At 52.3% G+C, this 25,864-nt stretch overlaps 1 protein-coding gene across 5 annotated transcripts in view; it reads right to left on the bottom strand.

Moving 5' to 3' along the window:
- Positions 1-25,093, bottom strand: part of BTBD16 (BTB domain containing 16) — a 46,454-nt gene extending 21,361 nt beyond the window's left edge. The window contains exons 1-9 of one of the 5 annotated variants that reach the window (XM_045040776.1): positions 24,502-25,093; positions 23,962-24,040; positions 22,022-22,170; positions 18,486-18,559; positions 16,151-16,294; positions 12,401-12,490; positions 10,190-10,304; positions 6,424-6,493; positions 5,122-5,252 (exon numbers count right to left, since the gene is read on the bottom strand). In XM_045040776.1, coding sequence (XP_044896711.1) covers positions 5,122-5,252; positions 6,424-6,493; positions 10,190-10,304; positions 12,401-12,490; positions 16,151-16,294; positions 18,486-18,559; positions 22,022-22,170; positions 23,962-23,979 — 791 coding nt within the window. In that variant the 5' untranslated portion in view covers positions 23,980-24,040; positions 24,502-25,093. Of the gene's footprint in view, positions 1-5,121; positions 5,253-6,423; positions 6,494-10,189; positions 10,305-12,400; positions 12,491-16,150; positions 16,295-18,485; positions 18,560-18,656; positions 18,901-22,021; positions 22,171-23,961; positions 24,041-24,501 lie in introns of those variants that run through there. The other 4 variants (XM_019813943.3, XM_019813942.3, XM_006938230.4 and 1 more) reach the window with 4 other exon arrangements.
- Between the last annotated feature and the right edge of the window lie 771 nt (positions 25,094-25,864).

Below are 25,864 nucleotides of genomic sequence, written 5' to 3'. Positions count from 1 at the left end.
GAGGAACAGGCAGCAACACAGGAGGAGTAACTGGGGCTCTGTGAATCAGGATTCTGGTTTTTTTATTTAAAAAATTTTTTTTCAACGTTTATTTATTTTTGGGACAGAGAGAGAGACAGAGCATGAACGGGCGAGGGGCAGAGAGAGAGAGGGAGACACAGAATCGGAAACAGGCTCCAGGCTCTGAGCCATCAGCCCAGAGCCCGACACGGGGCTCAAACTCACGGACCGTGAGATCGTGACCTGGCTGAAGTCGGACGCTTAACCGACTGCGCCACCCAGGCGCCCCAAGGATTCTGGTTTTACTTTCATTGTGAATGGTAATTGTTCAAATAAAGCCCTGTCTTTAGACCAAGTACCAGTAAAGTATTGGCTCCTGCTCAGGACACTCAAACATATTTTCATTTACATAAGAGCCCTGATGGCCTCAATCAAAACAGAACTTACAGAGTTCTTAAACTTCCCTCGGGGAACATCTGGGCTGTTCTCCCTGTGTTTACTGGGGCTCACTAATAGCCATTGGGAGGCAACTGGCATTTGTTCTTTAAGAGAAGAATGCTTCTAACAAGGCACTGTTTGTCTTTTTTTTTTGAGAAAATTGTATGTAAATAATAAAGGCCCCCCTTTGAGTATAGAGAACGCAGTCTCAACGCAAACAAGAAACCACGAACAAGGGTACCCACGGCAGCATCGATTGCCACGACAAAAAATGAAGCAAAATAAATCAAAAGGCCATTAAGAAGGGAAAGAAAAATTGCTATCTATTCATTCTATGGAACCCTGTACAACATCAAATTTAAAATGCTAATTAGATATGTAAGTATCAATACGGAGAGAACACATCGCATCATGTTAATGAGTAAAGTAAGGGGCAGAACATTAAAGTCACTATGAGAACATTTATTTGAAGTTTAAGCCTTTGCAAAATGTTATTTATGGACACACATATATGTAGTAAGAATATAATCACACGGATGAGTTCACGCGAGCCCGTGACAATGGTCTGATTGTCTTTAGGGAGGGAGGGAGGGAGGCAGAGAGAATGGAAGGAGAATAAGGCTGGGGAGGGTGCATAGTCGAGTCCTGCTTTATTGGTAATGTTTTCTTTCTTATGACAAAATGTCACTGTTCATTTTGGGAAGTGGGCCCAACTGTGTTTTCTATGATCTTCCTACATTTAAAAGTTTTTTCTACAATGAAAAATAGATCCATCAATATCCTTATTGATCTTGATTATCAATAAGGAGAAATGGGCTAGGCTGGTAATGACCTGGGGTTTTGAGGCCGCCCGGACCTGCATTCAAATCCCATTTCTCATGCTGCATGGAGGGAGCCTGGGTCAATCTTTGCATTTCCCGTAATCTCCATTCCACAGGTAAGAAAGCAGGTAACAGTACCCACCTCACTGGGTGGCTGTAGGAATTAGGCTGATAACCCACTCAGAGTGCTCTGTATGCAACAAGTGCTCAATAGTTAGTAGGTATTGCGATTAGCCAGAGAACCACCAGCTTCAGGAACTATTTTTTTTTTTAATGTTTTACTCTTTTGAGAGAGAGAGAGAGACAGTGATGAAGGGGCAGAGAGAGAGGGAGACACAGAATCCGAAGCAGGCTCCAGGCTCTGAGCTGTCCGCACAGAGTTTGACGCGGGGCTCGAACTCACAAACTGCGAGATCATGACCTGAGCCGAAGTCAGACACTTAACCTAAGACTCAGCCACCCAGGCGCCCCAGGAACTATCACGTTTGAGAGCCATGCCCCGTGGCGTTCCAGATGTTAGTGGGAAAGCTGTTGGACAGGCCTGATGTGGAGGACGGGGGGGGGGCTTCTCTTGAGAATTCTTGAGCCCCCAAGACGTGTGGTGTCCTCGACAGGAAGCCAGGGAGAAGCGGGCACACCCCCGTTGCAGGGGCGGCAAGGCAGCCTTCCTGCTGATAGGAACCAGACAGCTTGCCAAGTTTTCCATGTTCCTGAGTCTACAAGGAGCTTGGCTTCCAGAAAACTCGGAATGAAGCTTTCATAATATTAGAGTTAGTGGAACAGGGTAACCTAGTGGTGACCTCTAAAGACAAAATGAACTGAAAACCCAAGGCCCAGGCAAAGAAACTAAAACCAGAGGCCCTGGAGGCTAGTAAACCGGTGTGTATTTTATGCGAGGTCATTTATAAAATGGAGAGCAAAACCCAAAGGGAGCTGAGGTCAAAGGGACTTCAGAAAGGGAAGGTGAACAGCCCAGAAGTTGAAGCACCTGTTGAGAAGGATGTTGTTCTGATGATGCTTAGAAACCCAAACACCAGGGGGGTGGGCCACAGTGTACCTTCCTGGGCCCCGGGGATGCGCCATCCCCGACCTCAAGGGTTGGCGTGGCCACACGGCTGCTCTGGCGTCACGTGACTTGCCAGGACGACCCAGATCTGGTGGCGTTCTGGTTGCCGGGAAGCCTGGTCTCTGTGACGAATGAAGAGACGTTGCAGCATGGAGGGTGTGAGCCCGGACCTTGGAGCCTGAGTCCCGGGTTGGAGCCCAGCCCTGCCTTTTACTGTCCCTCTTATCTTAGGGGCAATAACTACCTATCGCATAGGGTTGTGGTGGTTGAAAGGCACAGCGCACAGGGCTGCGCACATACCCCAGCGTGCTCGGTAACAGCGAACTCGTCCAAGGGTTTGTTCTTCATTAGCTGCGGTCCAAAGTGCCAGATCCACCAGCCAACAAGTGCGCGCAGATGAGGAACCTGAGCCTGAGTGAATGTCTAACAATCCCGCCGGGCACGGGGTGCGGCCAGGCCCTGTCTTCCAGCACCCTCTGTTCCCCACCTCCCTCCAGCTTTAAAGCAGGCGGTCACTGGACATCAACAGGGCGGGTGAGGAGAATGTGCCCCGGGGAACACGAACACGAGTCTGGGAGCCGTTAGCCCGGTCTCTCCAAGGCACACGGGCCCCAGGACATGCTCAAGGCCACACAGAGTCTCCTCCAGCTGCCGGGATGGCTCTGGGTTGTGTGGACACAGCTCCTGGGGGAGGGGCCCGAGGAGCAGGACCCAGTTCCCAGCTCCGTCATGTCTCTCCAAGCCTGTGAGTCTAGACGCTTGACGTGGAAGGTGCTTGACCTCTTTTCCTGCCTAGTGGACATTTTGTAAGGCCTGTTCCATCACCAAGGTTCTGGCTGTGGTCAGACAACTTTTCCCTTTTCTTGGTCAAATACTACCAGGGTGCGACAGCTCAGTCTTTCCAAGGGAGGGACAGTGTTACGAAAAGTCTAAGGGATGCCTTGTTTACCTTTTCCTCCACGGTTGTGTAACCTTTCCTCTGCCGGAGGTTGGGGAAAAGCATCAGGGAGTAGGGCAGAATGACACCAGGAGTGCCACCCCCCCCAGGGCCCCAGAAGTGTTCCCTCCACACCAGAACTCTGTTCTACCAACCACATTTCTCTGTAAGTGCGAGGGCATCACAAGCCACTTAGTAAATTCAAACCAACGGTGGAATGAATCTTTGCAGATCTAATTTCTGATATCAGAACGCTTTCCGCCACACGACCACGAGTAAACATTCCATTTCTAACATACGGCTAAAATGTTTAGTGGGATTTACTTCTCACTTTTGAAACCTACCCAAAGGGAATACAATCTCGGTACCTTGGCAATGGGTATCGAGAACCTTTTCAAGAGTCCCAAAGAGTCATGGCAAGTAAATGCAATATGTGATCCTAAACCAGATCCCGCACTGGGGGAAGAAATGTTATAAAGGACGGCACTGGGCTAATCATGTCAAGGCATTAACATCAATGCTAAATTCCCTGAAGTTGATAACTGCATTGTGATTACATTAAAAGGTTCTTTCTGTTAGGAAATAAACACTAAGCATTTAGGAGACAGGGTACATGATGTGTGCAACTTGCTTTCAGAGCGTTCAGGAAAAACTATGTGGGTACACGGTTATACTTACAGATGCAGATGATCAAACAAACAGCAGAAACTGAACAAAATAGGGTAAAGGGTATAGAAATATTCCTTATACTGTTCTTGCCATCTTGATTTGTTAGAACTTATTTTCAAATAGAATATTTTTTAGAATGCTTTTTACCTGTGACAAAACCAGAAAGCCCTGTTGACTTAATAATGTCACTTCTAGAAATTTCATGTGGGAAGATAATCCGGGATGAAGATAGAAGGAGGTACATTGAAGGAGGTCACCAAGGTGCTATTTTCATATTGATAAAACACTGGAAATAAACCTAAAAGGCCAAGAACTGGGGACGTTTCTAGGAACTGGGCTGGAGGGGCTCGGCAGGGCTGAGATCCAAGGTAGCCCCCGTGGGTGCCTCGTGGCTGGTGAGATGTGGGCTTGCCAAAAGCTCTTTGGCTAGAGATGTTCTTGGAGGGGGTCAAGAGCTGACACAACACCCTGAGTCAGAGGTCCCTGCAGTGGTCCAGACAACAGATGATGGAGATCTCTGGCTGGTGCCTGTGGAGAGAAGCCCTTAGAGACGGGCTGGGTCTGAAAGTGCTACTGACGCAGTCGGGGCGGAGGGCCACGTGATGTTCAGAAGGCCCCCCCCAAGATTCCAGTTTGATCAGCCGCTAAAGGAACACAGGGTGGGGGCCCCCAGGGTTGGGTTTTAGCTCGAGCGTCAAACAGAGAGTCTGGTGTCTGGGTCACATCTGTTCAGGAGAGGGCTCAGGGCTAAAGGCAGGAATCAATTTAGGACGAGAGTGCTTATTTTCTGTTTTCTGCGTTTCCCTGTTTTCCATTTTCCACAGTGGGTGTATATTAATGTTGTCAGGATTTTTTAACATTATGTAGGCAATTACTGAATGAACCACCATGTGGATCACGGGACAGCGGGCACCCAGAAGGTCCTCACCTCAGTGAAGGAGCGTGAGGGGTCTTGTCCCCCTCCCTACCCACAGTGCCCTGAGTTTCAGCCCCACCCTGGCCAGCTGTTCAGGATGGTGGGGAGTTTGGGATGGAGGACGTGTAGGACACCTGGCATGGCCAGCAGGGGTGTGGATGCATCCCGCTGGAGCACCCCCCTCCCAGGACCGGCCCTGCTGCCCCAGGCAGGGTGGTGGGGTCTCCTGGTACCCCCCACCCCCAGCACAGCACCCCTGAGCACCAGCTCTGACCTGGGGGACCGCAGCACTCTGTGAAGCAGCTCCTGCGGGATTTTCCGGAGGTGGATCTGTGTCCCTACCAGAGGGACCAAGTTCATTTCCAGCCACTTCTCGCAGGCAGTGGTGAGCTGCTCTTCCTTGTACTGCGAAGGCAAGAAAAGCCAAGGATAGATAAAGCGATCCCTGAACTCTTGGCGCCCTCTGCTGGCCTTTGACGATGCGGCCTGGTGGTCTGACCACAGGACTTGCACACTGAAATCTCTGGGCTGAAGTCAGTCACGGATCATGGAAGGGCCTGCAGGGTGTACCCCAGATGGAGTGCTGAGGCTGGTGGGGGGCACATACCCTGACATCAAAGTCCAAAGGAAGTGGGAAGGTTCTCCCAGGGCCAGGGACCTTGGCAGGGTCTCAGTACGCTTTGCACGTCCCGGGGGCTACAGTCCTTCCCAGGCCAAGAGTGGCCGGAAAAGAAAATGTTGACCAGAATGCAAAGACGCTGCCCACAGAGTGACTTTCTAGTTACTGATGGACGGCGGGGACACTTATTGTCTTTGACAAAATAGGCACTTAGCACGTTCTTAGCTGCCATTACGAGAGCACTGGGACCTGCCGATCGTGAGTGAACCAGACGTCACGGTCAGACGGGCCCGTTTCACGGGGTGAGTGCCCATCCAGGTCAACGGTAGCCTCACAGAGGAAGGCAGGGATCAGATGGCCTGGGGTTCGAGCCCAGCACTGCCACTTAGAAGCTGTCACCCTGATCAGGATGGATCAGGTGGCGTTCTCCTCTGAGAATGAGACCATTAGATTACATCATTTACTCCCGATACTGACTGTCTGCTATTCTGGTGAGAAAGACTGTGCTTGTATTTTTTCCCTCTTAGTTTTTAAGTTTTTGTTTACATTTATTATTGTTATTATTATTATTATTAATATTTAATTTTTGGCTTTAAAATGTCCTTTTGTTTTTTAATTTTTTAACACTTTATTTATTTACTTATTTATTTATTTATATTTTGAGAGAGTGAGCAAGGCGCAGAAAGAAACCCACACGGGGCAGAGAGAATGCGGAGCCCGAAGCAGGGCTCGAGCTCACCTGAAGTAGGGCTCGAACTCACGTACCAGGAGTTCGTGACCCGAGCCAAAGTCGGATGCTTAACCGACTGAGCCACCCAGGCGCCCCTAAAGATGTCCCTTCAAAATAAAATTATTTTTCATAATTGTTTGGAGCTGGGCCTGGCGGGTAAAATCCTAGAGGCTGGGGTGCTCCCAAAAGTCCCCAGGTGCCGTATGCTCTGTCCAGGTTGTTCTCACCTTGCAGCCGGCCAGGTAAAAGCTCTTGATGGTGCTTGGCGTGAGTCCCTTCATCATCACGGCCACACACCTGCAGAGGGAGAAATGCTGTTCCTGGAGGGTCCTGAGGCTGCTTTCAGAGAAGGGGCAGCCCCAGAGGTTTCATTCAACTCCAGGATGGTGGGAGAGCTGGAAACCGAGAGTTTGCCAGAGGTGCGAGTCCTGCCGGCCACCAGGCATGGTGTTTAGGTGCTGGCTCTTACCAGTGACAAACGGGAACAGAATTAGCTGGGCTTGGAGTTAAGGCTCAGAAGTTAGTGTTCTAAGAGGCTGACACCCTCACTCGTGCTCCCCCTTTCTCACGGTCAGACTCATCGGCCAGGCTGAACTGGAATGGCCAGGCTTCCCCAGACCAGGGGACACCAAGCAAGCCTGAAACATGCTCATACATGCATGCACGTGACAGCCCTGAGCCCAGCTGGGCCAGTGCGCATATCTGATGCACGAAATCAAGGAACCGTACCGGATGGAACCGGCACGCACACTCCGCATCCCCCGAAGGGGAATGGCTTCTGCTACGTGTGATTCAGACCAGGGCAGCCATCTGGGTGATTCTGCCCTTGGCTGGGAGCTCAGCCAAGTTGACCTTTGAGGTCTTGTTCAGCACTTGGATTTGTGATGCTATCAGAGTGACCCACACGACATTTCTGTTCCCCTATACAAACACACCCACACCCACTCACGTACCACACACACACACACATATACACACACTGAGGCTTGTGCTGCCACATTGCGGCCAGATGTACCATCAGCCTCTTGAAGGCAGGTGACAGCCAGCCCAGCTGTGTGCCAGGCCAACCGGGATCTGACCTGTAAGACCTGGCCACGGCTATCTGGAGAATCTTGAGCAAGGTCCATATGCCTTCGTGCAATGACGGGTCTGGCTCATTATCCCCAAAGCCCTTGCTGCTCTGACCTTGAACCAAGTTGGGGTGGAGGAAGGAAAATGAAGAACCTGTCATTCTTGGCTTAGCCCCCAATAGCCAGGGCTAGGGTTCCAAGGAAGCTGGGCCTGAGGTAGGGCAGCCAAGGCTGACAGACAGCGGCTGGAATCCCTGCTCCGTGAGGGAGGCTGGCCTTCCGGCTTTGGGACCAGAGATATTAGAGCACCAGGAAAGAGCTGCTCAGAAGTGTCCTGAGCAAGGAAGCTGGGACTTAGCAGTTTTATGAAGGCTGCATGGCACGGAAGATGGGTGGTGTATACAATACGAGGGAAATCTCAGCAAACCCCGGACGATCAGCCATCAACTGCAGTCTAGACTGGACTCCTTAGTCAGGCCCAGACCCTACACAATCCGGCTGTACCTACACCTGCTGGTCTCCCACCTCCCGCCACGCACCGTCCAGGTCAGGCCATGCCGACACGCTGGAGCACCTCTTCAAGACTCTGGTCCCCTCAGTGTGCCCTCGGTTGTCACGTCCAGGCCTCCGAGAGCCTGCATCCCTCAGTTCATGGGACGTCTGCATCCCTCATAAGGCTTCTTGATGCTCTTGATCGAGCATCTGGCCTGAGTCATTTCAGGTGCCCCAGAAATGAGACCCCTGCTCAAAAGCGTCTTTGGGGTTGAATCTGGCTGTGTGGACTCTACGAAAGTGAATTGAAACCTGCAAGATCCTTGGGAGAGATCCTACCCCTGCCCTCTACAGAGCAGCTGATGTCCTCTCTTGTCTTGGATGGGAAGTTCATTCATCCATCCATTTCCTCAAAAGAGGATACTGAGGCGTAGAGCAGAACAAGCTTGGTGGACCATCCCTGCCCTAAATCCCCTCTCTATGTTGAATCCCAGAAGGTATTAGGAAATCAAAGACTATAAGACACCAGCTCGATGTCCGGGACATGACTGCAGGAGGCACACATCCCCGAAAAAGCCCAAGGGAAGGGACGGAATATTCTAGAAGAGTGAATCCCATCAGCAATTTTCCACTCGGTTCACCTACCCTTTCGTAAGTTACTGGAATGGAGCAGTATTACGGGATACGGAAAAGGGGGAGGTTCTAAGAACTGTTCTTGTTAATCACTGGGCCCCGTTTACTTGAAATTAATCACACATAACACAAAATGTTCCATCTGGGAATCCCCGTCCTTCATTCCACTTTACTCATTTCCTGTGCCCTGGAGACCGTAGGGCAAGAAGCTTCAGAGGGCAGGGCCCTTGCCCCCTGGTCCTGGTGTCCTGGAGATGCCCAAGACGTCGTTCTTTTTTTTTATTATTATTATTTATTTATTTATTTTTGGGACAGAGAGAGACAGAGCATGAACGGGGGAGGGGCAGAGAGAGAGGGAGGCACAGAATCGGAAACAGGCTCCAAGCCTTCCGCCCAGAGCCTGATGCGGGGCTCAAACTCACGGACCGCGGATCGTGACCTGGCAGAAGTCGGACGCTTAACCGACTGCGCCACTCAGGCGCCCCATCCAAGACGTTGTTCTTAAAGGAGCAGATGAGTGGACGAAGGTGACGGAATGAGCTGGCAGGTGACTGGCCCCAAGCAAACCTCACCTCACCAAATGCCACTGAAAGTCAGTGAAGCCCTGAACGAGCAAGCAACACTACCTCCTCAGCAGAGCAAAGCCGAAAAGGACAGTGTTAGGGGTACAGGTTCCGAGACCCCTGGCCTCCTGCATGTTCTGGCGGCTCTACTGTGGTCTTGTGCAAGCTACTCACCTCGTGAGGCCTCAGTTTTCTTGTCTGTGAAGTGGACATAATGATATACCACCTCCCTGCAGGGAGGATAAAGTGAGGTCACCCTCGCCAAAAGCCGAGAACAGTGTCTGACCGGGGCAGAGGCCCCACCTCAAAGCCCTTCGTGCTGACCTCCCCTCGCCCTGAACAAAGTCCCGCGAAGTACTCAGGATGAATGTAATGAGCCCCATTTCACATCTGAGAACACTGAGGCCCAGGGAGACCAAAGAGCGGCTTATAGCAGGGCTCAGCACAGGCCCTGCTGCTCACATCCTAGGCTGCTTCTGGCTTTGCGGAAAAGTCTAATGAAAACTGGGAGCCTCTGAATGTCAGCCCCCAAGGCTGCATTGCACTCTTCTGCTTTCAGTACCCACACGTTCTCTTGGTGCCCATGAACCCAGGCAACCCTTGGCAGGATGAGCAGGCTTTCACATTCGATGTCCATCCACTGTGAACGCCCCCTGGTTTCCCCCGCTCGGCCCCCCTGACAGGCAGCCCAGGTGGGTCAGTGGGGTCTGAATCCCCAAGAGAAAGGCTGTGCCCCCCGTGGGCAGCGGGACTGGTGGGCAGCTGACTTTGATCTTTGCATTTTTCTCTCTTCTGAAAGATCTACCGTGACCGTGTGTAACATTTGTAAGAATAAAAATCTTCCAGGGGCGTTTGGGTGGCTCAGTCAGTTAAGCGTCTGACTTCAGCTCAGGTCATGATCTCACATGACCTGCATCGGGCTCTGTGCGGACAGCTCAGAGCCTGGAGCCCGCTTCAGATTCTGTGTCTCCCTCTCTCTCTGCCCCTCCCCGCTAGCACTCTGTCTCTCAAAGATAAATAGAAAACTTTAAGAAAAAGACTGTTTTTTTTTTTGAAGAATACTGAAAGAGACGGGTGGATTCGTGCCTCGGTCCCTCTGCAGACCCACAGCTCTGTGCCAAGAAACCCGGATGTTCTAGCCCGTGGACAGGGGCCATTCTATGAATGGGCCAGGGGGGCCCCCCTCTACCTTGCCCAGGGCTGGGCCTGGCCCGAGCCCTGCTATGTTTCCTTACCTTTGAAACAGGCTGCTGAACTGGAGAACGTGCGCGGAAGCCAGCACGGCCAGCACGTCGTTGACGTTCATCTCCACCTGGCTCAGGTAGAGGCTCTTCAGGGCCATGGCGAAGGCTGGGAGGCAGCATCCAAGAGAGAAAGCCGTCAGCCCGGGACTCTGGACCCCACGTCCCTCCCTTGCAGGTGCCCTCCTGGCTGGATGCTCAAGGGTCCCCTGGCTGTGTCGGCAGAGACGCCCTTAGAGGAAACGCACGTGCTCGGACCTGAGCACAGCTACAGCCCGGGCTCCCAGCCTCCACCAAGGAAGATAAAGCCAAAGAAAAGTGAGCTCCTGCTGAAAGAATGTGATTTTTTTTTCTAATATGAAATTGTCAACTTGGCTTCCATACAACACCCAGGGCTCATCCCAACAGGTGCCCTCCTCAATGCCCATCACCCATCACCCACTTTCCCCTCCCCCCCCTCCCCATCAACCCTCAGTTTGTTCTCAGTATTTAAGAGTCTCTTATGGGGGCACCTGGGTGGCGCAGTCGGTTAAGCGTCCGACTTCAGCCAGGTCACGATCTCGCGGTCCATGAGTTCGAGCCCCGCGTCGGGCTCTGGGCTGATGGCTCAGAGCCTAGAGCCTGTTTCCGATTCTGTGTCTCCCTCTCTCTCTGCCCCTCCCCCGTTCATGCTTTGTCTCTCTCTGTCCCAAAAATAAATAAATGTTGAAAAAAAAATTAAAAAAAAAAAAGAGTCTCTTATGGTTTGCCTCCCTCCCTCTCTGTAACTTTTTTTCCCCCTCCCCCTCCCCCATGGTCTTCTGTTAAGTTTCTCAGGATCCACATAAGAGTGAAAACATATGGTATCTGTCTTTCTCTGCCTGACTTATTTCACTTAGCATAATAAGTTCCATCCACATTGCTACAAAGGGCCAGATTTCATTCTTTCTCATTGCCAAGTAGTATTCCATTGTATACATAAACCACAACTTCTGTATCCATTTGTCAGTTGATGGACATTTAGGCTCTTTCCATAATTTGGCTATTGTTGAAAGTGCTGCTATAAACATTGGGGTACAAGGGCCCTATGCATCAGCACTCCTGTATCCCTTGGGGAAATTCCTAGCAGTGCTATTGCTGGGTCAGAGGGCAGATCTATTTTTAATTGTGTGAGGAACCTCCATACTGTTTTCCAGAGAGGCTGCACCAGTTTGCACTGAAAGAATGCTATTCTAAACCCATCCCGGGGTCCGCGCCTCAGGGGTTCTCTGCTAACCTGGGCTCCATGGCCTGTGCAGGGAGGTGACTGCCCAAATATGTACAGAACGCTGTGTGCGCGTGGCTGTGCTTTTTTCCTCAGGAAAATCTTGTCCTCAGAGTCTGGGGTCTCCCAAAAAGTTAAGGATGCCTGGAGGGGCACCTGGGTGGCTCAGTTGGTTGAGTGTTCGACTTCAGCCAGGTCACGATCTCGCGGTCCGGGAGTTCGAGCTCCGCGTCGGGCTCTGTGCTGATGGCTCGGAGCCTGGAGCCTGCTTCAGGTTCTGTGTCTCCCTCTCTGTGCCCCTCCCCACTTGTCCTCTGTCTCTCAAAAATAAATAAATGTAAAAAAAAAAATAAAAAAAAAAAGGATGCCTGGAAAGAGCCCGGATATTTTCATATCTAAGAACTAAGGTCCGGGGACCAGGGAACAGAGGGACTGGGCTACTCCAAATCTTCCCTGATCCCAGTCAGCACTGTGTGGGAGCCAATGCACTCCGAGGACAACTGGTCTACCCGGTGCTTCTGCGGATGGCTTCCTGACCTGCACACTTGCAGACCATGACAGCATGCGACCGCACACGTGCTTCATTAAGACTGAAGTCCATTTCCAGGTGGCCAGGGTGCAGTGGGAGAGGGTGAGCTCTCTGCTGCTGGCAGCCAGCCAGGGGTGGGAGTTGGTGGGAAGGGGCACACGAAGTGCTCCCTGAGGGAGGACGCACCTGAGCCTCCCTGCCTTTGGGTCTAATGAGCCTGCGACTTCCTTTCTCCTCTGCACCCTCCACACCTCTTTTCCAGGGATGAGCACCTCTCTTTAGCTGCATGCCACCGTCTCTGCTCTGCTCAGCTAGTTTTAATCAGGAAGTACTGAACACTGCCACTCATCTGTGGTTCTGTTGTCTGTTTTTAAAGCCGGGAGGGCCGTTTGTTCAATGGCATTCTTAGCCTAAGACGACAGGGGTACATTACCAACTTTAGTGACCACGGGGTCATTGATCTTCAAGGAAATGATCATCTTCTTCGTGGGGGGTCTTTCCTTGATCTTCCCAGGCAGCTGAGCTGGTAAAGGAAAAAGAAGAGGGATGTAGGGACCTGAGAGCTGCGGCAAATTGTGCCGGGTACAGGGGGAGGTCCCACGGCCCTTTTGCAACCATGACCTTGGCATTTAGCGCACCAGGTTTTGTTTCTGTTTGCTGGTTTAGAAGATGTATTTCTGAAGTGATTATTTATTTAGGAATAGTGGAAGAAGTATAAGAAGTTGTAAAAATCGTTCAGAGTTCCCGTGCACGCGTCGGCTACCTTGCCCCCCGCTCTTAAACAGCCACTGTGACGGTCAAAGCTGGGAAACCGTTGCTCTCACGGCACGAGTTATTTTTTACTAGCTCCCCCCGAGCTCACTCTCTCTCCCTGCCTCCTCCCTTTCTCTCTTTAGTCTGGGAGCAGTTTGAGGGCAAGGGGTGGGCCACTGTCATCTCTGCACCCAAGCACCCAGCCCAGACCTGGCACAAGATGGGATCACAGTGACCCCCTGCTAAAGAATGAGCGTGGGAAGCAGGCACCCACCCAGTGGCTGTTGAAGCTTTGCCCCACGGGTGTCCAAAGAGAGGACCCCTGCCACCTAAGGCTTCCAGGAGGCAGGGGAGGGGCAGCCCGATTCACTGCCAGCCTCCCCCAGCCGCTCAGACTTATTCTAAGACGTGAGTTACAACACACGCCGCTCTCAGCTCTCCAGCGGCATCCCACACCCTTGGTACCAAGCTGAAGCCCCTCCAGTGGCCCCAAGACGACCAGTCTCCGGCTCAGTGGACCCCAAACCTGCCTCTTTGTGGCTTGTTCCACAGAAGAGTCGCGGGGCTCCATCCCTTCCCCATCAGGCACCCTCCTGCCTCCATGTGTAACGTAGCACCCCACCCTCACCTTCCCCCCAAACTGGCTTTACTTTTCCTCCTAGACTCACTGTTACCACCACCTGCGATTACGTCACGTGCCTGCTGGTCTTTCACCCGCCGGGGCCGGCACACCGGACGGTTTACTCGCCACTCCATCCCCGGGACCCGACACAGTCTTGCCCACACGGGTCCCCAGTAAATGAGTGGATTCCATCCCCAGAATCCTAAGCCTAGTGAGCTCAAGGTTGTAGGTGATGAAAAATGACACGAGTCAGGATCCAAAAAAGGATGCCACGCTGTTCAACTACGAAGACCGCGGAGAGACAGGGAGAATAAAGATCCATTTTCCTCAGACGTGCAAGGCCCCCTCACCACGCTCACGGCACCTGGCTCCGTTCAGGCTCTCATTTGGCAAATATTTATTGAGCCTTGTTCTCTTCTCTGAATCAGTTTTCTCCAGGATTTCAGCACCGCCTCTCGCCTGCACGCTGCGTTCTGTCCACCTCCACTGGGGCACTGACTGGGATGGCTGCACGGGTGCTGGGCACCGACGAGGCACCCCGGAAGTGGCAGTTCGTATCATCGTGGGTCAGGCTATTTATTGGGCTTTATCGTCATTTTGGGTTGGCTTGTCTGTCCCCCAACCTCCTGACCAGAGTTCCTAGGACCATGCTCAGGAGGGGTTAAGCACTTGACATTTGTTGAAGGAAGAAGGGAACATCACTGGCTGGGTCAGAGTCAGTGGAAGACTGAACTTCAACTTTCCCTGTTTTATGTAGAACCTCAAAATCGAATAGGAAAGTAATGGCTGAATCGTGTGCTTCTGAGGTTCTCTGAAACCAAGGTGGTTCCTTTTCAGGAAAAGAGCACTGTTTCTTCCTTGGGGTTCTTCCTAGAGAAGAAGCACGTCCTGCCAAAGCAAGGCTAATCCGGGACTCTCGGTGGGACAAAAATGGGCAGCTGGGGGCGCCTGGGTGGCTCAGTCGGTTAAAGGGTCCGACTTGATTTTGGCTCGGGTCGAGATCTCATGGTTTGTGAGGTTGAGCCCCGTGCCAGGCTCTGCACTCACATGCTCTCTTTCTAAATAAATTTTTTTTTTAAAGTGAGCAGCGAGGACAGCTGTGTGTGGCCAGTACAGGGGTGCTCGCAGGGGGCTGCCTCTCCCCATAGCCCACCACTCCAGGATGCAGTGCGGGTGTTCTCAGGAACCCAAAGCAGGCGTCATGAGACCAGCCATGCACTGTGAGATGCGTCCTGCTTTCCCAGGTGCACAAAGGCCCGTAGCCGTGTCCACTGAGCATCATGCGAACATGGTCCCCAGGGCCTGGTGCACATGCTGGTGCCTGGGAAGAGACCCCGGAAAGTTGTGACAGTCCGGGCAGTGGGGATTCATCTCTGCACCTTCCCTGACGCCCCCCAGTCAGGCCCAGCCTCTAGCAGGGGGCTTGTCTTCACAGGGCTCAGTCTTGTCAGCGAGATCATTCTAGACGTATCAAAGACCACAGCATTAACAGTCATTCCATTTTCTCTTTCCAATTCTTTCTTTTTTTTTAAGCTTATTTATTTTAGAGAAAGAGCCTAAGCAGGGGAGGGGCAGAGAGAGAGAGAGAGAGAGAGAGAGAGAGAGAGAGAGAGAGAGAATCTCAAGCAGGCTCCACACTGTCAGCACAGAGCCCCACATGGGGTTTGAACTCCCAGACCATGAGATCATGACCTGAGTGAAAGTCGGACACTTAACCGACAGAGCCACCCAGGCGTCCACGTTCTCTTGCTTCTCAATGCGCTCATGTCTGGGTCTCCGTGGTCTTTCCCCGGGTGCCACGTGAGTGTTCTGACTCGGACACAGGGGACACAGAAGGAGGACTCAGTCCCTTTCTCGAAGACACTGGGACAGACACTTGGGAAGAGTAGGGAAGATTGTGAGTGCGCGTGAGGGACGTCACCGTCCTGGGGGAATGCCGCAGCCTGCTCTCAGCTCCCAGCTCTGCGAGGAAGGACTGAGTCAGAGGCCTCCTGGCCAGGCCCTCTCTCCAGGCTCAGGGTGCGGCAGCAGCTGGGGGCTCAGCCAGCCTGTCTGGCCGGAGAATAACAGAACTTTGCTGCCACATCCTGGAAGTGCAGTCCTGTCCTGACTGGCATGCTGGCTGCCTTTGGAAACCTTGAATTTTTCCATGGTCCCTGCTTATGAGTCGTCCTGAAGCGATGCCAAACTTTATCGCCCAAAGAAGGCAGTGCATCTGGAGAAGGACTTAGGGGACACAGAAGGGGAGCCTGGGAATTACGAGGGTTGAAAAGGACAAAATGAAAGAAAGAAATGGCCTGAATACGTTATGGAATGACGTGAAGTTAGGAAAAGAGAAAGCAAAGGAAACATAACATCGACGTACAACACGTAAACCTCTAACCAGCATATCGGGCCAGATGTGACAACTATGCCTTCCTTCCAGAAAACTCGTCAGGAGACTCCACACCACCGTTTGTTCTTCTCAAAGAAGCAGGGAGAGTCTCCACCTCAGCTGGCCAGAACTGGGTTGTTATGAGAAAAATAACTGACATTCACTGAGTGCCCAATATATGCCAGGCGTTGTTCTAGAACTTCACAGGTATTACCTTCTTCTCTAGGCTTCAAAGGAACATAGTGAGAACGATTTATTTTTCCCATTTTATAGCCAGAGACTGAGGTTAAATCCTGTGATGAGGTCACACCACGGGCCTTGCTCTTATCTACCAGAGTGGCCTTGGTCTCGAAACAGATGACCAAACTCAAAGCTGGGGAGCCTCAGACCAGAGGGCATTTGGGGCTCCGTGCTGGGTGGCAGGGAGAAAATACCTCGCAGAAGACTCTCCAGTTCCTTTGTGGGCCTCTTGGTGCTCTGGGCCAGCGCCATCAGGTAGAGCTTGCTCAAGGTGTCGGACTGGAAAAGCTGGGGCTGATGGAGTTCCCATCTGGAGCCCAGACATTCGAGAATCACGTCTGAGGAGAGAACACAGTGCTGAGTAAATGCTTCCACGGCGTCCCTACCAAGAGACGTGTCAATCCCCCCACCTTCCATTCAGTCACAGTCACTGAGCAGATGGGCACCGGCTTTGCTGGGCCCTCCAGGAAGGAAACAAAAAGGCAGCGTGGGCCTCGGGGCACTTGCTCCAGGGGGATATAATAAGCAGAACTACAAGGCAACACAGAAAGAGATAAGTGGCTAAGAGCAGCTGACCAACAGCTGTAGGACTCCAGAGGGACATGTGCTTTCCTCTACTTGGGGAATTGGAAAGGCTTCATGGGGAAGGGACACTGGCTGGGATATTCTTGGGGGCCTCCCCATAACTTCCCATTACGGTATGTCTCACCCTTGGCACTGATCATATTTGGGGCCAGATAATTCTCTGCTGGGAGGCTGTCCGGTTCACTGTAGGTTATTTAACATCCCTGGCTTCTACCCACTGGGTGCCAGTAGCACCCTCCCCGCCCCCCCTAAGTTGTGACAACCCAAAATGTCTCCCGACATTGGCAAATATCCCCTGCGAAGCGATCTCACTACCCAGTCCCCTGTTGAAGCTACTGGGTATGGGTGCTTAATTTTCACCCACTTGAAAGGCGACAGCAAAGTGCAGCTCAAAGTCCCGTCACCAGGAGGCAGAGTCCTCATAAGCCTCCCTTGGAATGGGGACCACTGGAAAACCCCCCCGCTACAGGGGTGGGACAAGATTATAAGGTAAAGGAGGCTTTTGCAAACTGTAGGGGGCTTTATGCAAGGGGTTTTACCTCATGCTTGGATAGTATAGGTGATTAAAAAGAGAAAGGCTTTGGGGCGCCTGAGTGGCTCAGTTGGTTGAGCGTCCGACTACGGCTCAGGTCACGATCTTACGATGCGTGAGTTCGAGCCCCGCCTAGGGCTCTGTGCTGACAGCTCAGAGCCTGGAGCCTGCTTCGGGTTCTGTATCTCCCTCTCTCCCTGCCCCTCTCCTGCTCGCACTGTCTCTCTCTCAAAAATAAATAAACATTTCAAAACATTAAAAAAAATTAAAAAATTGAAAAAGAGAGAGACTCTGATGGGAGGGCAGATGGGGGACCCAAGGATACCCGGCCAGGTGAGGCATGAGAGGCTGTGGGCAGGAGGCCTCTGCAGGCTGGACTCCTGTTAGCGCAGAGCTGGTGAAAGCTCAGGTCTAGACGGGACCTCGAGGGCCATGAGCCCCCATTGACTTGTTTCTTGACTTTGCCGTTATTTTAACTGTGTGAGCTTGGGCACCTGTTTCCTCTCCTGTCACTAACATTGTCACTCACCAACTTTATGGTACTGTTTTGTGCTGCGGTTCAGAATGTGGGCTCGCATCTCAAATCTTGGGTCACCTTGGGAAACGGTCTGGTGGTGCCGGGCTAGAAAGAATCCTACTCTGTTTTGGGTGATTTCAGGCAGGAGCAGACTTGTGGATAAAGCGTGTGCCCTCACTGGACACCCACTTTTGCTTTCACGATGGCCCACGCCTGGCAGGCATCACACTTCACCCCAGAACTCTTTTCTCTGAGCCGGGAGATGGCCCCAGACTACTCCTCAGGGCCTCAAGTCAACCAGAACCCAGAGGTGAGAAGAAATCGATTGGCCTGTCCTGGGGCAGGAGTCTGGCTCTGACCTCAGGCAGCTTTCGTGTGGGGTGGGCTTTATCTAAAAAAAAAACCCAAAAACTCCTTTAAGGACCTGACCTGTCCAGGCCTGATGAGGCTCAGTGAGCCTTTTCCCAGCTGGACAGACCTAGCCTGGTTCTTGATTCTAAATCAGAAAAAGTCCTCTTGGACCCGTGCAAATGTGATGTCCAGGTCATGACTGGTTGGAGCTGAAAGGGACAGAGAAGAAAGAACTGTCCATCCTTGATGGAGTTTCTGTTTAGTCTACCGATCCAAAGGCTATTTATTTACACCGGCATGTCTGTCTCGACTGTGACCAATTAGCATATGAAAATATGTTTGCCAAGCCTGGTTTCACGCATCATTTCACGGTGCATTTGACAAATATTTACAGAGCCTATGTGACATTAGACAGTGTGCGATGGGCAGAAACTGAAACTCAGAGACCAGGAACCTGGCCTATCAGCGGGTTTCCTTCCGTAGAAACCACTTGGCCCTGAGCGCAGCAGAATTCTGATGGAGTCCACTGGCGACAAGCACTCACCTGCCTCCCTGCTTTGGACGGGCTTGTTCTTCGAGGTCTCAGAGAAAATTTTCTGAATTTGTGAAACACATAACCTCAAGGGAAAAGGCAAACAAAAAATTCTGGAGTTAATACTGACGGTTTTCTCCAGCTGCAACACGTATCGTTCTAGTGTGAGGGTCCTCAAAGCACCTATTAAGCTGTCTTATCATATCTTGCCCCTCGAGAGTTTCCTTAGGTCACCATTTGACTGCCGGTTTGGCAAACGATAAGCTTTGTCTGATGGCTGGCTCCGAATTTCGATTCCTGTTTTCAGTTTGCGGGGAGGCTTTACCACGAAGGTATTTGAGGTTATATCTGGTTGCCTGCATGACTCTTCTTTCGCTGAGGGTCTAAAATAATGTCCAGTAGCATAGAGTAGGTACTCAACAAATATCTGCTAGAGAAAGGGAGGGAGGGTTCTGGGCATTTCTGGGAAGTCACTTACCAATAACTTACCAAGTCACTTACCAATACTTCTGTTTAGGGGTCATGCATGCCCCAGGCTCAATGTGTCCAAAAACCAAACTCAGGTTTTACCCCAAACCAGCCCTGCTCCTTCTCCGGCAAATGGCACCACCAGCCTCCAGCTGTCCAGGCCCGCGTACTGAATGTTGTCACATCTGATCGCTTGCCTAGATCTGACAAATATCTTGTGAATTCATCCCTCTCTCTTTCCCCTGATTGCTGTGAGTTTCGCCCAAGCCATGATTATCACCCTGTAATCCCCGCCAGTCTCCAGTCTCCAGGGAGCTCCCCTCGGGTGTAGAGCTGAGGCTGCAGCCTGAGAACCACGTGAAACGCACATCTGCTCTTGCCTGTCTCCTACCGAGAATCGTTCAGTGTCTCCCCAGGGCTCTCGGGGAAAGCCCACGCTCCGTGGCATGGCTAAGAAGGCCAACCAGCCAAAGGGCACTTGATGACCACATAGGGTCAGTGTCACTTTTGCCATGCTGTTTTTCCAATGGTTCCAAGAACCCTCGTGGGCCAGGGTTCATGGAGGGCACATGGGTGGGGGAACCTGTGTCCAGAATAATATTGACCACATGCTGCCCTTTCCAAGTGGGGAAGGTGGCTTCCGGTGACTCAGCCCCAGGAAGGCAGTGAGAGCTTGAGGTATTTATCCAACAGGAGTAGTGGACCTGACCCAAGCCAGCCTCGATCCTTCTGGTGGCTTTGGTCACACGTCTGGGAAGCGCTGGTCAAGGTCAGGGGTTCAGACTGTGATCTCAAAGTGAGGCAACGGACTTTGGAAACAGTGGGCAATGCCCATGAGCTCACCTACTCTCACAGACATCACTGTCGTCGGCTGAGCCAGACAACAGAAGTAACCACATTGCCTTTGCCTGGTGTCATGGGTGCTTGCCAAGGTATACCATTTACCCTGTGGGCTCCACAAATTTCAAGGGCTAGGTTGATTTTAGGACCATTGGAAAGTTAATGGAATAAATGGCACGAGTTGTCCTCGTCACCCTTCGGGACTAGACAGCCTGGGATGAAGTGGCACATGGAAATTCTGGAGCCGCGCCATTAGGCTGAGGACTCAGTTCCCCCAGTCATGATGAAGAAATAAGAGAGGAAAAAGGGGAAATTCTCCATATATCTTATGGACATAAGGACTTCTTGCGGTGAACCGCTCAAAGGGCTTTTGGCTTAATACTTGCAAAACTCCTGACGTCCTGCCCCTTGACTTTGAGTCTGGCCACGCGTCTTGCCTTGGTGTTAGTGTACGTGATGTAGCTGAAGGTCTGGAAAGCACTTGTGCACCTGGGCTTGCCTCTTGTCCTCTGTCATCACCAGCACGAGAACACACCCAGGTGAGTCCACTGTCTCTCTGGAGGAGGTCGAGAGGCTCATGGAGAAGAGCCCGTCCGCCCATGTGAGCTGAGCCTAGGTCAGCTGACCGCCGGGTACATGAGTGATGAGCCTTCCCGGAGTGCCTCCTTGCCCCAGCTGGCCTCTGGACCCACGGCTTCCTCGCATCATCAAGGAGAGAGGCCCGCCGTGTCGCTTGTGTGTGGTAGGCATGGTGTCTTGCTTTGGGGAAGGTGGTACAAAGCAGAATGAAAAATGGGGCTGCTGGCTGGCAGAGCACAGGGCTGACACACCCCAGAATGAAATCACCAGGACCAGTAACCAAAACGGTTGCTCGCGCTATCGAGATAAAACTCCATTAATGGATCATCTAGCACGTGCTAGAACCGTGCTAGGCCTGTCCAGTGCACTGTCTGATTTAATACCCAAGATAACTTTTCAAGGAAGGTGCTGTGGCCACCATTTCACAGAGGAGGAAACAGGCTCAGAGAGGTTAAGCCACTGGCTGAAGGTCACACAGCTTAGTAAATGGAAGAGAAGGAATTCTAACCCTGTCTGATAGGCTGTTTCTCGTAGTCCTAAAACCCAGCAGCAACTGCCATCACCCTCAGGCTTCTGTGCCCTGCCTCTCAGGCCACCACCTGAAGCTCAGCTCAGCGATCGCACAGACCAAGTTCTGGAGACTTCTGCTCCTGCTGCCCGGCTGCCCTCGTCGGTTTCCAGGATCAGTTTGCTTATATTCCCAGGCCCAGCTCCACTGCCCGCTTCCCCAGCCTGGCCTTGGCACTGAGGAACACAAGGGCCTGTGACTCTAAGGCTTCTTCAAATGCCTACCCAAACAAAATATGAAATAAATACAAAATAAGTTCAAGATAGCTGAAGGCTAACGTCAAACACAGCAACGCACAGCACTCGATTTTTCTAAGCCGGGGTCATCAGAGAATCGAGGCACCAAACACAGATGGATGTGATTTATCCAAATGTGTGTAACGTATGGTCACCTGTGAGGGGCTGGGGTATTGGAGCAGGGCTGGCCGGGGGGTCTAGAAAGGGAGGATTTGGCCACTCGCTCGGTGAAGGTGGAGCAAACAGCTCGTCTGTGCCAGGTGCCGCCCAGGGGTACAGGCCACGCTCGGGAAGATTCGACCGTGTGCTCAGAAGGCAGGTACTGTCAGCCCAGGGAGGGTAGTGGCACACTTATGTCCAAAGCACCAGGGAAGCGAAGTATTCCCTCTGCAGTAGGGTCCAGCTCCATGTCCCAGGCCAGGCCGGAAAGAACTTGTCACATGGAGAAGTAATGTTCCCAGCCTGCTGTGAGAACACCTTGGGAACGAGGGAGGAGCCTCCTTCTCACACATGGGGAGCCAGGACCGGGTGGAAATGCCCATTCATGAGTTCGGGTCAGACCCGCAGCCAAGACTAGCTAAGTTTCCTTTGTCAACAGCCCCGTTGATAAACACAACAGAATCCTGTTAGGGTCCAAAGCTCCCAATATAAAAGAAAAATCTAGAAAAGAAAAAGAAAAAGGCCCGTCTCTCTCCATGCTTTTGTCACACCGACGGACCTCCTCCGAGGAAGTAGTCCGTCCTGAAGGATGGTCCCAACGGCAGCCCAGATAACCCAGCGACCCACCTGTGGGGCACTTCTCAGAAACGCAGTTCCCCCACAGGGCATTCCCGGCCATGCGCCTTCGATCTCCCTACCTGTCTGGGTTCTTCAGAGCCTCATCAAGGTCCACGCTCAAAGCCTTGCACCTCTGCGAAAGCCCCAGCAGGTCTCCGGAGAAGGGCTTTGAGGGAAAACGCCACCGGTTTGTTGAGCCAACCATCCGGCGTTCCAGCCGAGCTCTGCGCTGTTGTCGGAAGCAAAGGAAGGGAGAAAATCCTTTTTTAACCTCACCCATGCGCCAGGTTTTCCAAATTGTGCAGCAGAAGGGAAATCAAGACACATGTGAAGACACTGGTCAACTTTCAAACGTGGCCAGGAGCCATCCTCTCCAGGCAAACATCGCATTCAGGAGACGGAGGATTTCCAGGTACCAAGTAATTTGGAATTTTAGAATCTAGGCTAGAAGGTGCCAGAGGCAACGGGGAGAGAGATGCTTTCTTTGCAGGTAGCTCTGAAGAACCCGCAAGCAGGTTGATGCGTCCAGAAACTTCCTTTAAATGCCCATCCTCACGCGGGATTCTGAGAGGTTAACAAACTGAGGGGATCCTAGGTAGGGACTGCTTTTTATTGTTGCAAAATACACAAAACAGAACCTTCACCATTTTACGGCATACACCTCGGTAGCAGTTGGTCCGTTTACGAGGCCACGCGGCCCCCCCTGCTCTCCAGTTCAGAACATGCGCATTCCCCCAAAAGGAAATCTCGTACCCATTAAGCCGTCACTCCTACTTCCCCTCCCCCAGCTGCTGGCAACCGTTCACCTGCTTTCTGCTTCTGTGGATCCGCTATTCTGAATATTTACATAAGTGGAATCATACACTATGTGGGCTTTTAGGCTTGGCTTCTTTCGTAGTGTTTTCAGTGTCCATCCCTGTCGTAGCAGGTGTCAGAATTTCACTCCCTGAATGGGAATAATATTCCGTCGTACGTAGAGACTGCATTGTGTTTATCCCTTCGTCACCTGATGGGCACTTGAGTTGTTTCCCCCTTTTGGTGACTGTGAACGATGCTGCTGTGACCATTTGTGTGCAAGTTTCCGTTTGAACACCTGTTTTCAATTCTTTTGGGTGTGTGCTCAGGAATGGACGCCTGGGCCACTGGGAAGAGACTTTTACTGAGACATTTCCTTGAGGTCCTAGGGCTTCAGCAGTTTCCTTTATTTAATTTTTTTTTTAACGTTTATTCATTTTTGAGAGAGAGAGAGAGCATGAGCAGGGGAGGGGCAGAGGGGCAGAGAGAGAGAGAGAGAGAGAGAGAGAGAGAGAGAGAGACAGAATCTGAAGCAGGCTCCAGGCTCTGAGCTGCCAGCACAGAGCCCGATGTGGGGCTTGAACTCACGAACCGTGAGATTGTGACCTGAACCGAAGTCGGACGCTTAACTGACTGAGCAACCCTTTCAGCAGTTTCCTTAGGGGAGCAGTAGAATATTTGGAATATAACCTTAGACGTGGTGGCTCCAAGAAACCTCGCCAGGAAAAGTGGACCACGAGGGACCCCCCCAGGAATGGATACAGTTGTTCCTAAGCCACGCCAGTCACCAGCAGGGTGGGGGGTGGGGAGACCAGGGGCCATGGGATGGAGAATTTAAGGTCAAATCTCGTTATCGCCACCAGTGGGTTGTATGGCCTTAAGGCAAGTCATTTAACCTTTGAGTCTCTTGGTTTTCCTATGATGACGGTGACGGTGATGATGTTAACATGGTCAGATGAAGTTTGGGAAGTACGCTCTAGTGCCTGGAAATGGTGGGCGATGGGAAAGGGTGGAGTGGGGACCTAGAGGCAGTCCCGTGCGGCGTCAGACGGGAACAGTGGCCGGCTCGGGCAGCGGGACTGCTGTGACAGCGGGGTCAGCCGGTAAAGCTGGGGGTCCTCGGTGGCGCGACCCATCCCCCTGTGGCAACGTTGGCGGCACAGCCGCGAGCAGATGCCTCCGCGGCTCCCCACCGCCTGCCCCCTTGGGAAATTCGTCTACTCACCGGATTCAGCATTTTCATGAGCGGTAGTGGCAAGGACCCTCGGGCGTGCGGGGGGGGGGGGGGGCGGGGGAAGAAACACCTGGGAGACAAAAGAGGTGAGGTTTCCATTTTCAAGAACTTTCCCAAGGGTCTCTTCTAAACAGGAGATTAGCCCGGAGATTCTGTATTCTGCCACAAGAGTAATCACGGGGCAACTTGGAGGGTGGGTTATTCAGCAAATCAAGAGAAGAATCTCGGACTTTTTAAAGGCCGCCAGGAGACTGACAAAGTTCTGCTGTTGTGCCGGCCACGTGGCTCCAATGAGGCCAAACGGGAGAGAACCCACAGTTCTTCGCCCTTAACTAAGGGATAGGCACCGAAGGAGGTCTGTAAGTAGGCTGGTCACAGACTTTGCTCTTTGTGCTGGTCCCTCAGCTTCCAGGCCTTCCTGCCTCCCAGCCTGGAGCCCCCGAAGCCCCTCCCTACCAAGCCCGGGCAGTGCCGGTCACTAGGGACCCCCTCCTTCTCTAACGGGGATGGAAAAGCACCAGCCATACTTACTGCTCTCAAGCCCCCTCGCCGCCACGGCTGTGTTTAACAGAGAAGCTTGTGGAACAGAGACACCCTCGTTGCACCGGTCTCTGAACTACAAGCTTGCTGCGGGCCGTTCACCTTCTGACTCTGAATCCCGAGAGCGCTCATGACATCTGGGGCTCACCCTTCTCTTCTTAGGGGCCAAGGTGCTTTGGCCGGGAGAGCTTGCCCTTGGTTTCCGGGTCGTGGGCGCCATGGCAACGTCAGGGAAGGTTCCGAGCACTTCCTGTTCCAGGCCTGGTTGAGCACAGCTGGGGGCTGTGGGGGTGGTGCTCACCGAGGGGCTCTGGGAAGGGTGGCAGGTCCCAGGCCATGCTCCTCAGGGGAGCGGAGCTGTCCCTGTTTCCACGTCTCTTTACAGCAGCCGGGGTAACCCGGAAGATCCGCTAAGAGGGCCTCCGTGAAGAGGCCACCCCCAAGTCCTCAGGCCTCGTCTGTCAGAGGAGAAGATTGCGCTGGAAGCTTCTCAGATCCCTCCCAGATTTGGCATTCTGGGGTGCTCTGTTTTCTAGCTCGAGTGTCCAGGAGTGTTTCGACAAAAACATTTAAATAACAAGTGGAGAGTCTGGGGGTGCCTGGGAGGGCTCAGTCAGTTGAGCGTCTGACTCCTGGTCTCGGCTCAGGTCATGAGCTCGCGGTTCGTGGGTTCGAGCCCCAAGTCGGGCTCCACGCTGACAGTATGGAGCCTGCTTGGGATTCTCTCTCTCCCTCTCTCTCTCCGCCCCTCCTGCCCTCGCATGCGCACACACTCTTTCTCTCCAAATAAATTTTAAAAATTGGAGAGTTTTACATTATTAAAACCATGCCTGATGATTTGTTTTGTTGATACGTGATTTTTTTTTTAAATGTTTTATTTATTTTTGAGAGAGGGAGAAGGAGGGGCAGAGAGGGGGACAGAGGATCCGAAGTGGGTTCCACACGGACACTAGGGAGCCCAATGCAGGGTTTGAACTCCTCCTCATGAATCATGAGATCATGGCCTGAGCTGAAGTTGGACGCTCAACTGACTGAGCCACCCAGGTGACCCTCTTGATAGATGATTTTTAATCAGCTCTCTCCGACAACTAAGAACTGCCTAACAGTCAGGGACAAAGTCAAGAGCTTTCATTCCGGGGGCCGTGGCAGAATCTTGCAGTGCACTCTGTGACCTCGTCTGCAAAGCCCAGTCCGGAAGCCAGGAGGTGGGGTGGCGGGGCCACATCCGTCATGCCTGGGAGTCTCGGTCCATCAAAGTCCTGGACCTCCACCCCAGGGCTCACAGAAGTCCCAGCTACAGTAAGAGCAGCCTGGAGGCAGTGCAGCTCATAAGACCCGAGACATGTTTCCTCCA

This window comes from Felis catus, chromosome D2, assembly GCF_018350175.1.
Source record: "Felis catus isolate Fca126 chromosome D2, F.catus_Fca126_mat1.0, whole genome shotgun sequence".
In the NCBI taxonomy this organism is placed as follows: Eukaryota; Metazoa; Chordata; class Mammalia; order Carnivora; family Felidae; genus Felis; species Felis catus.
The sequence above is the reverse complement of the archived record's forward strand: the minus strand, read 5'-3'. Positions and strand labels throughout refer to the sequence as shown.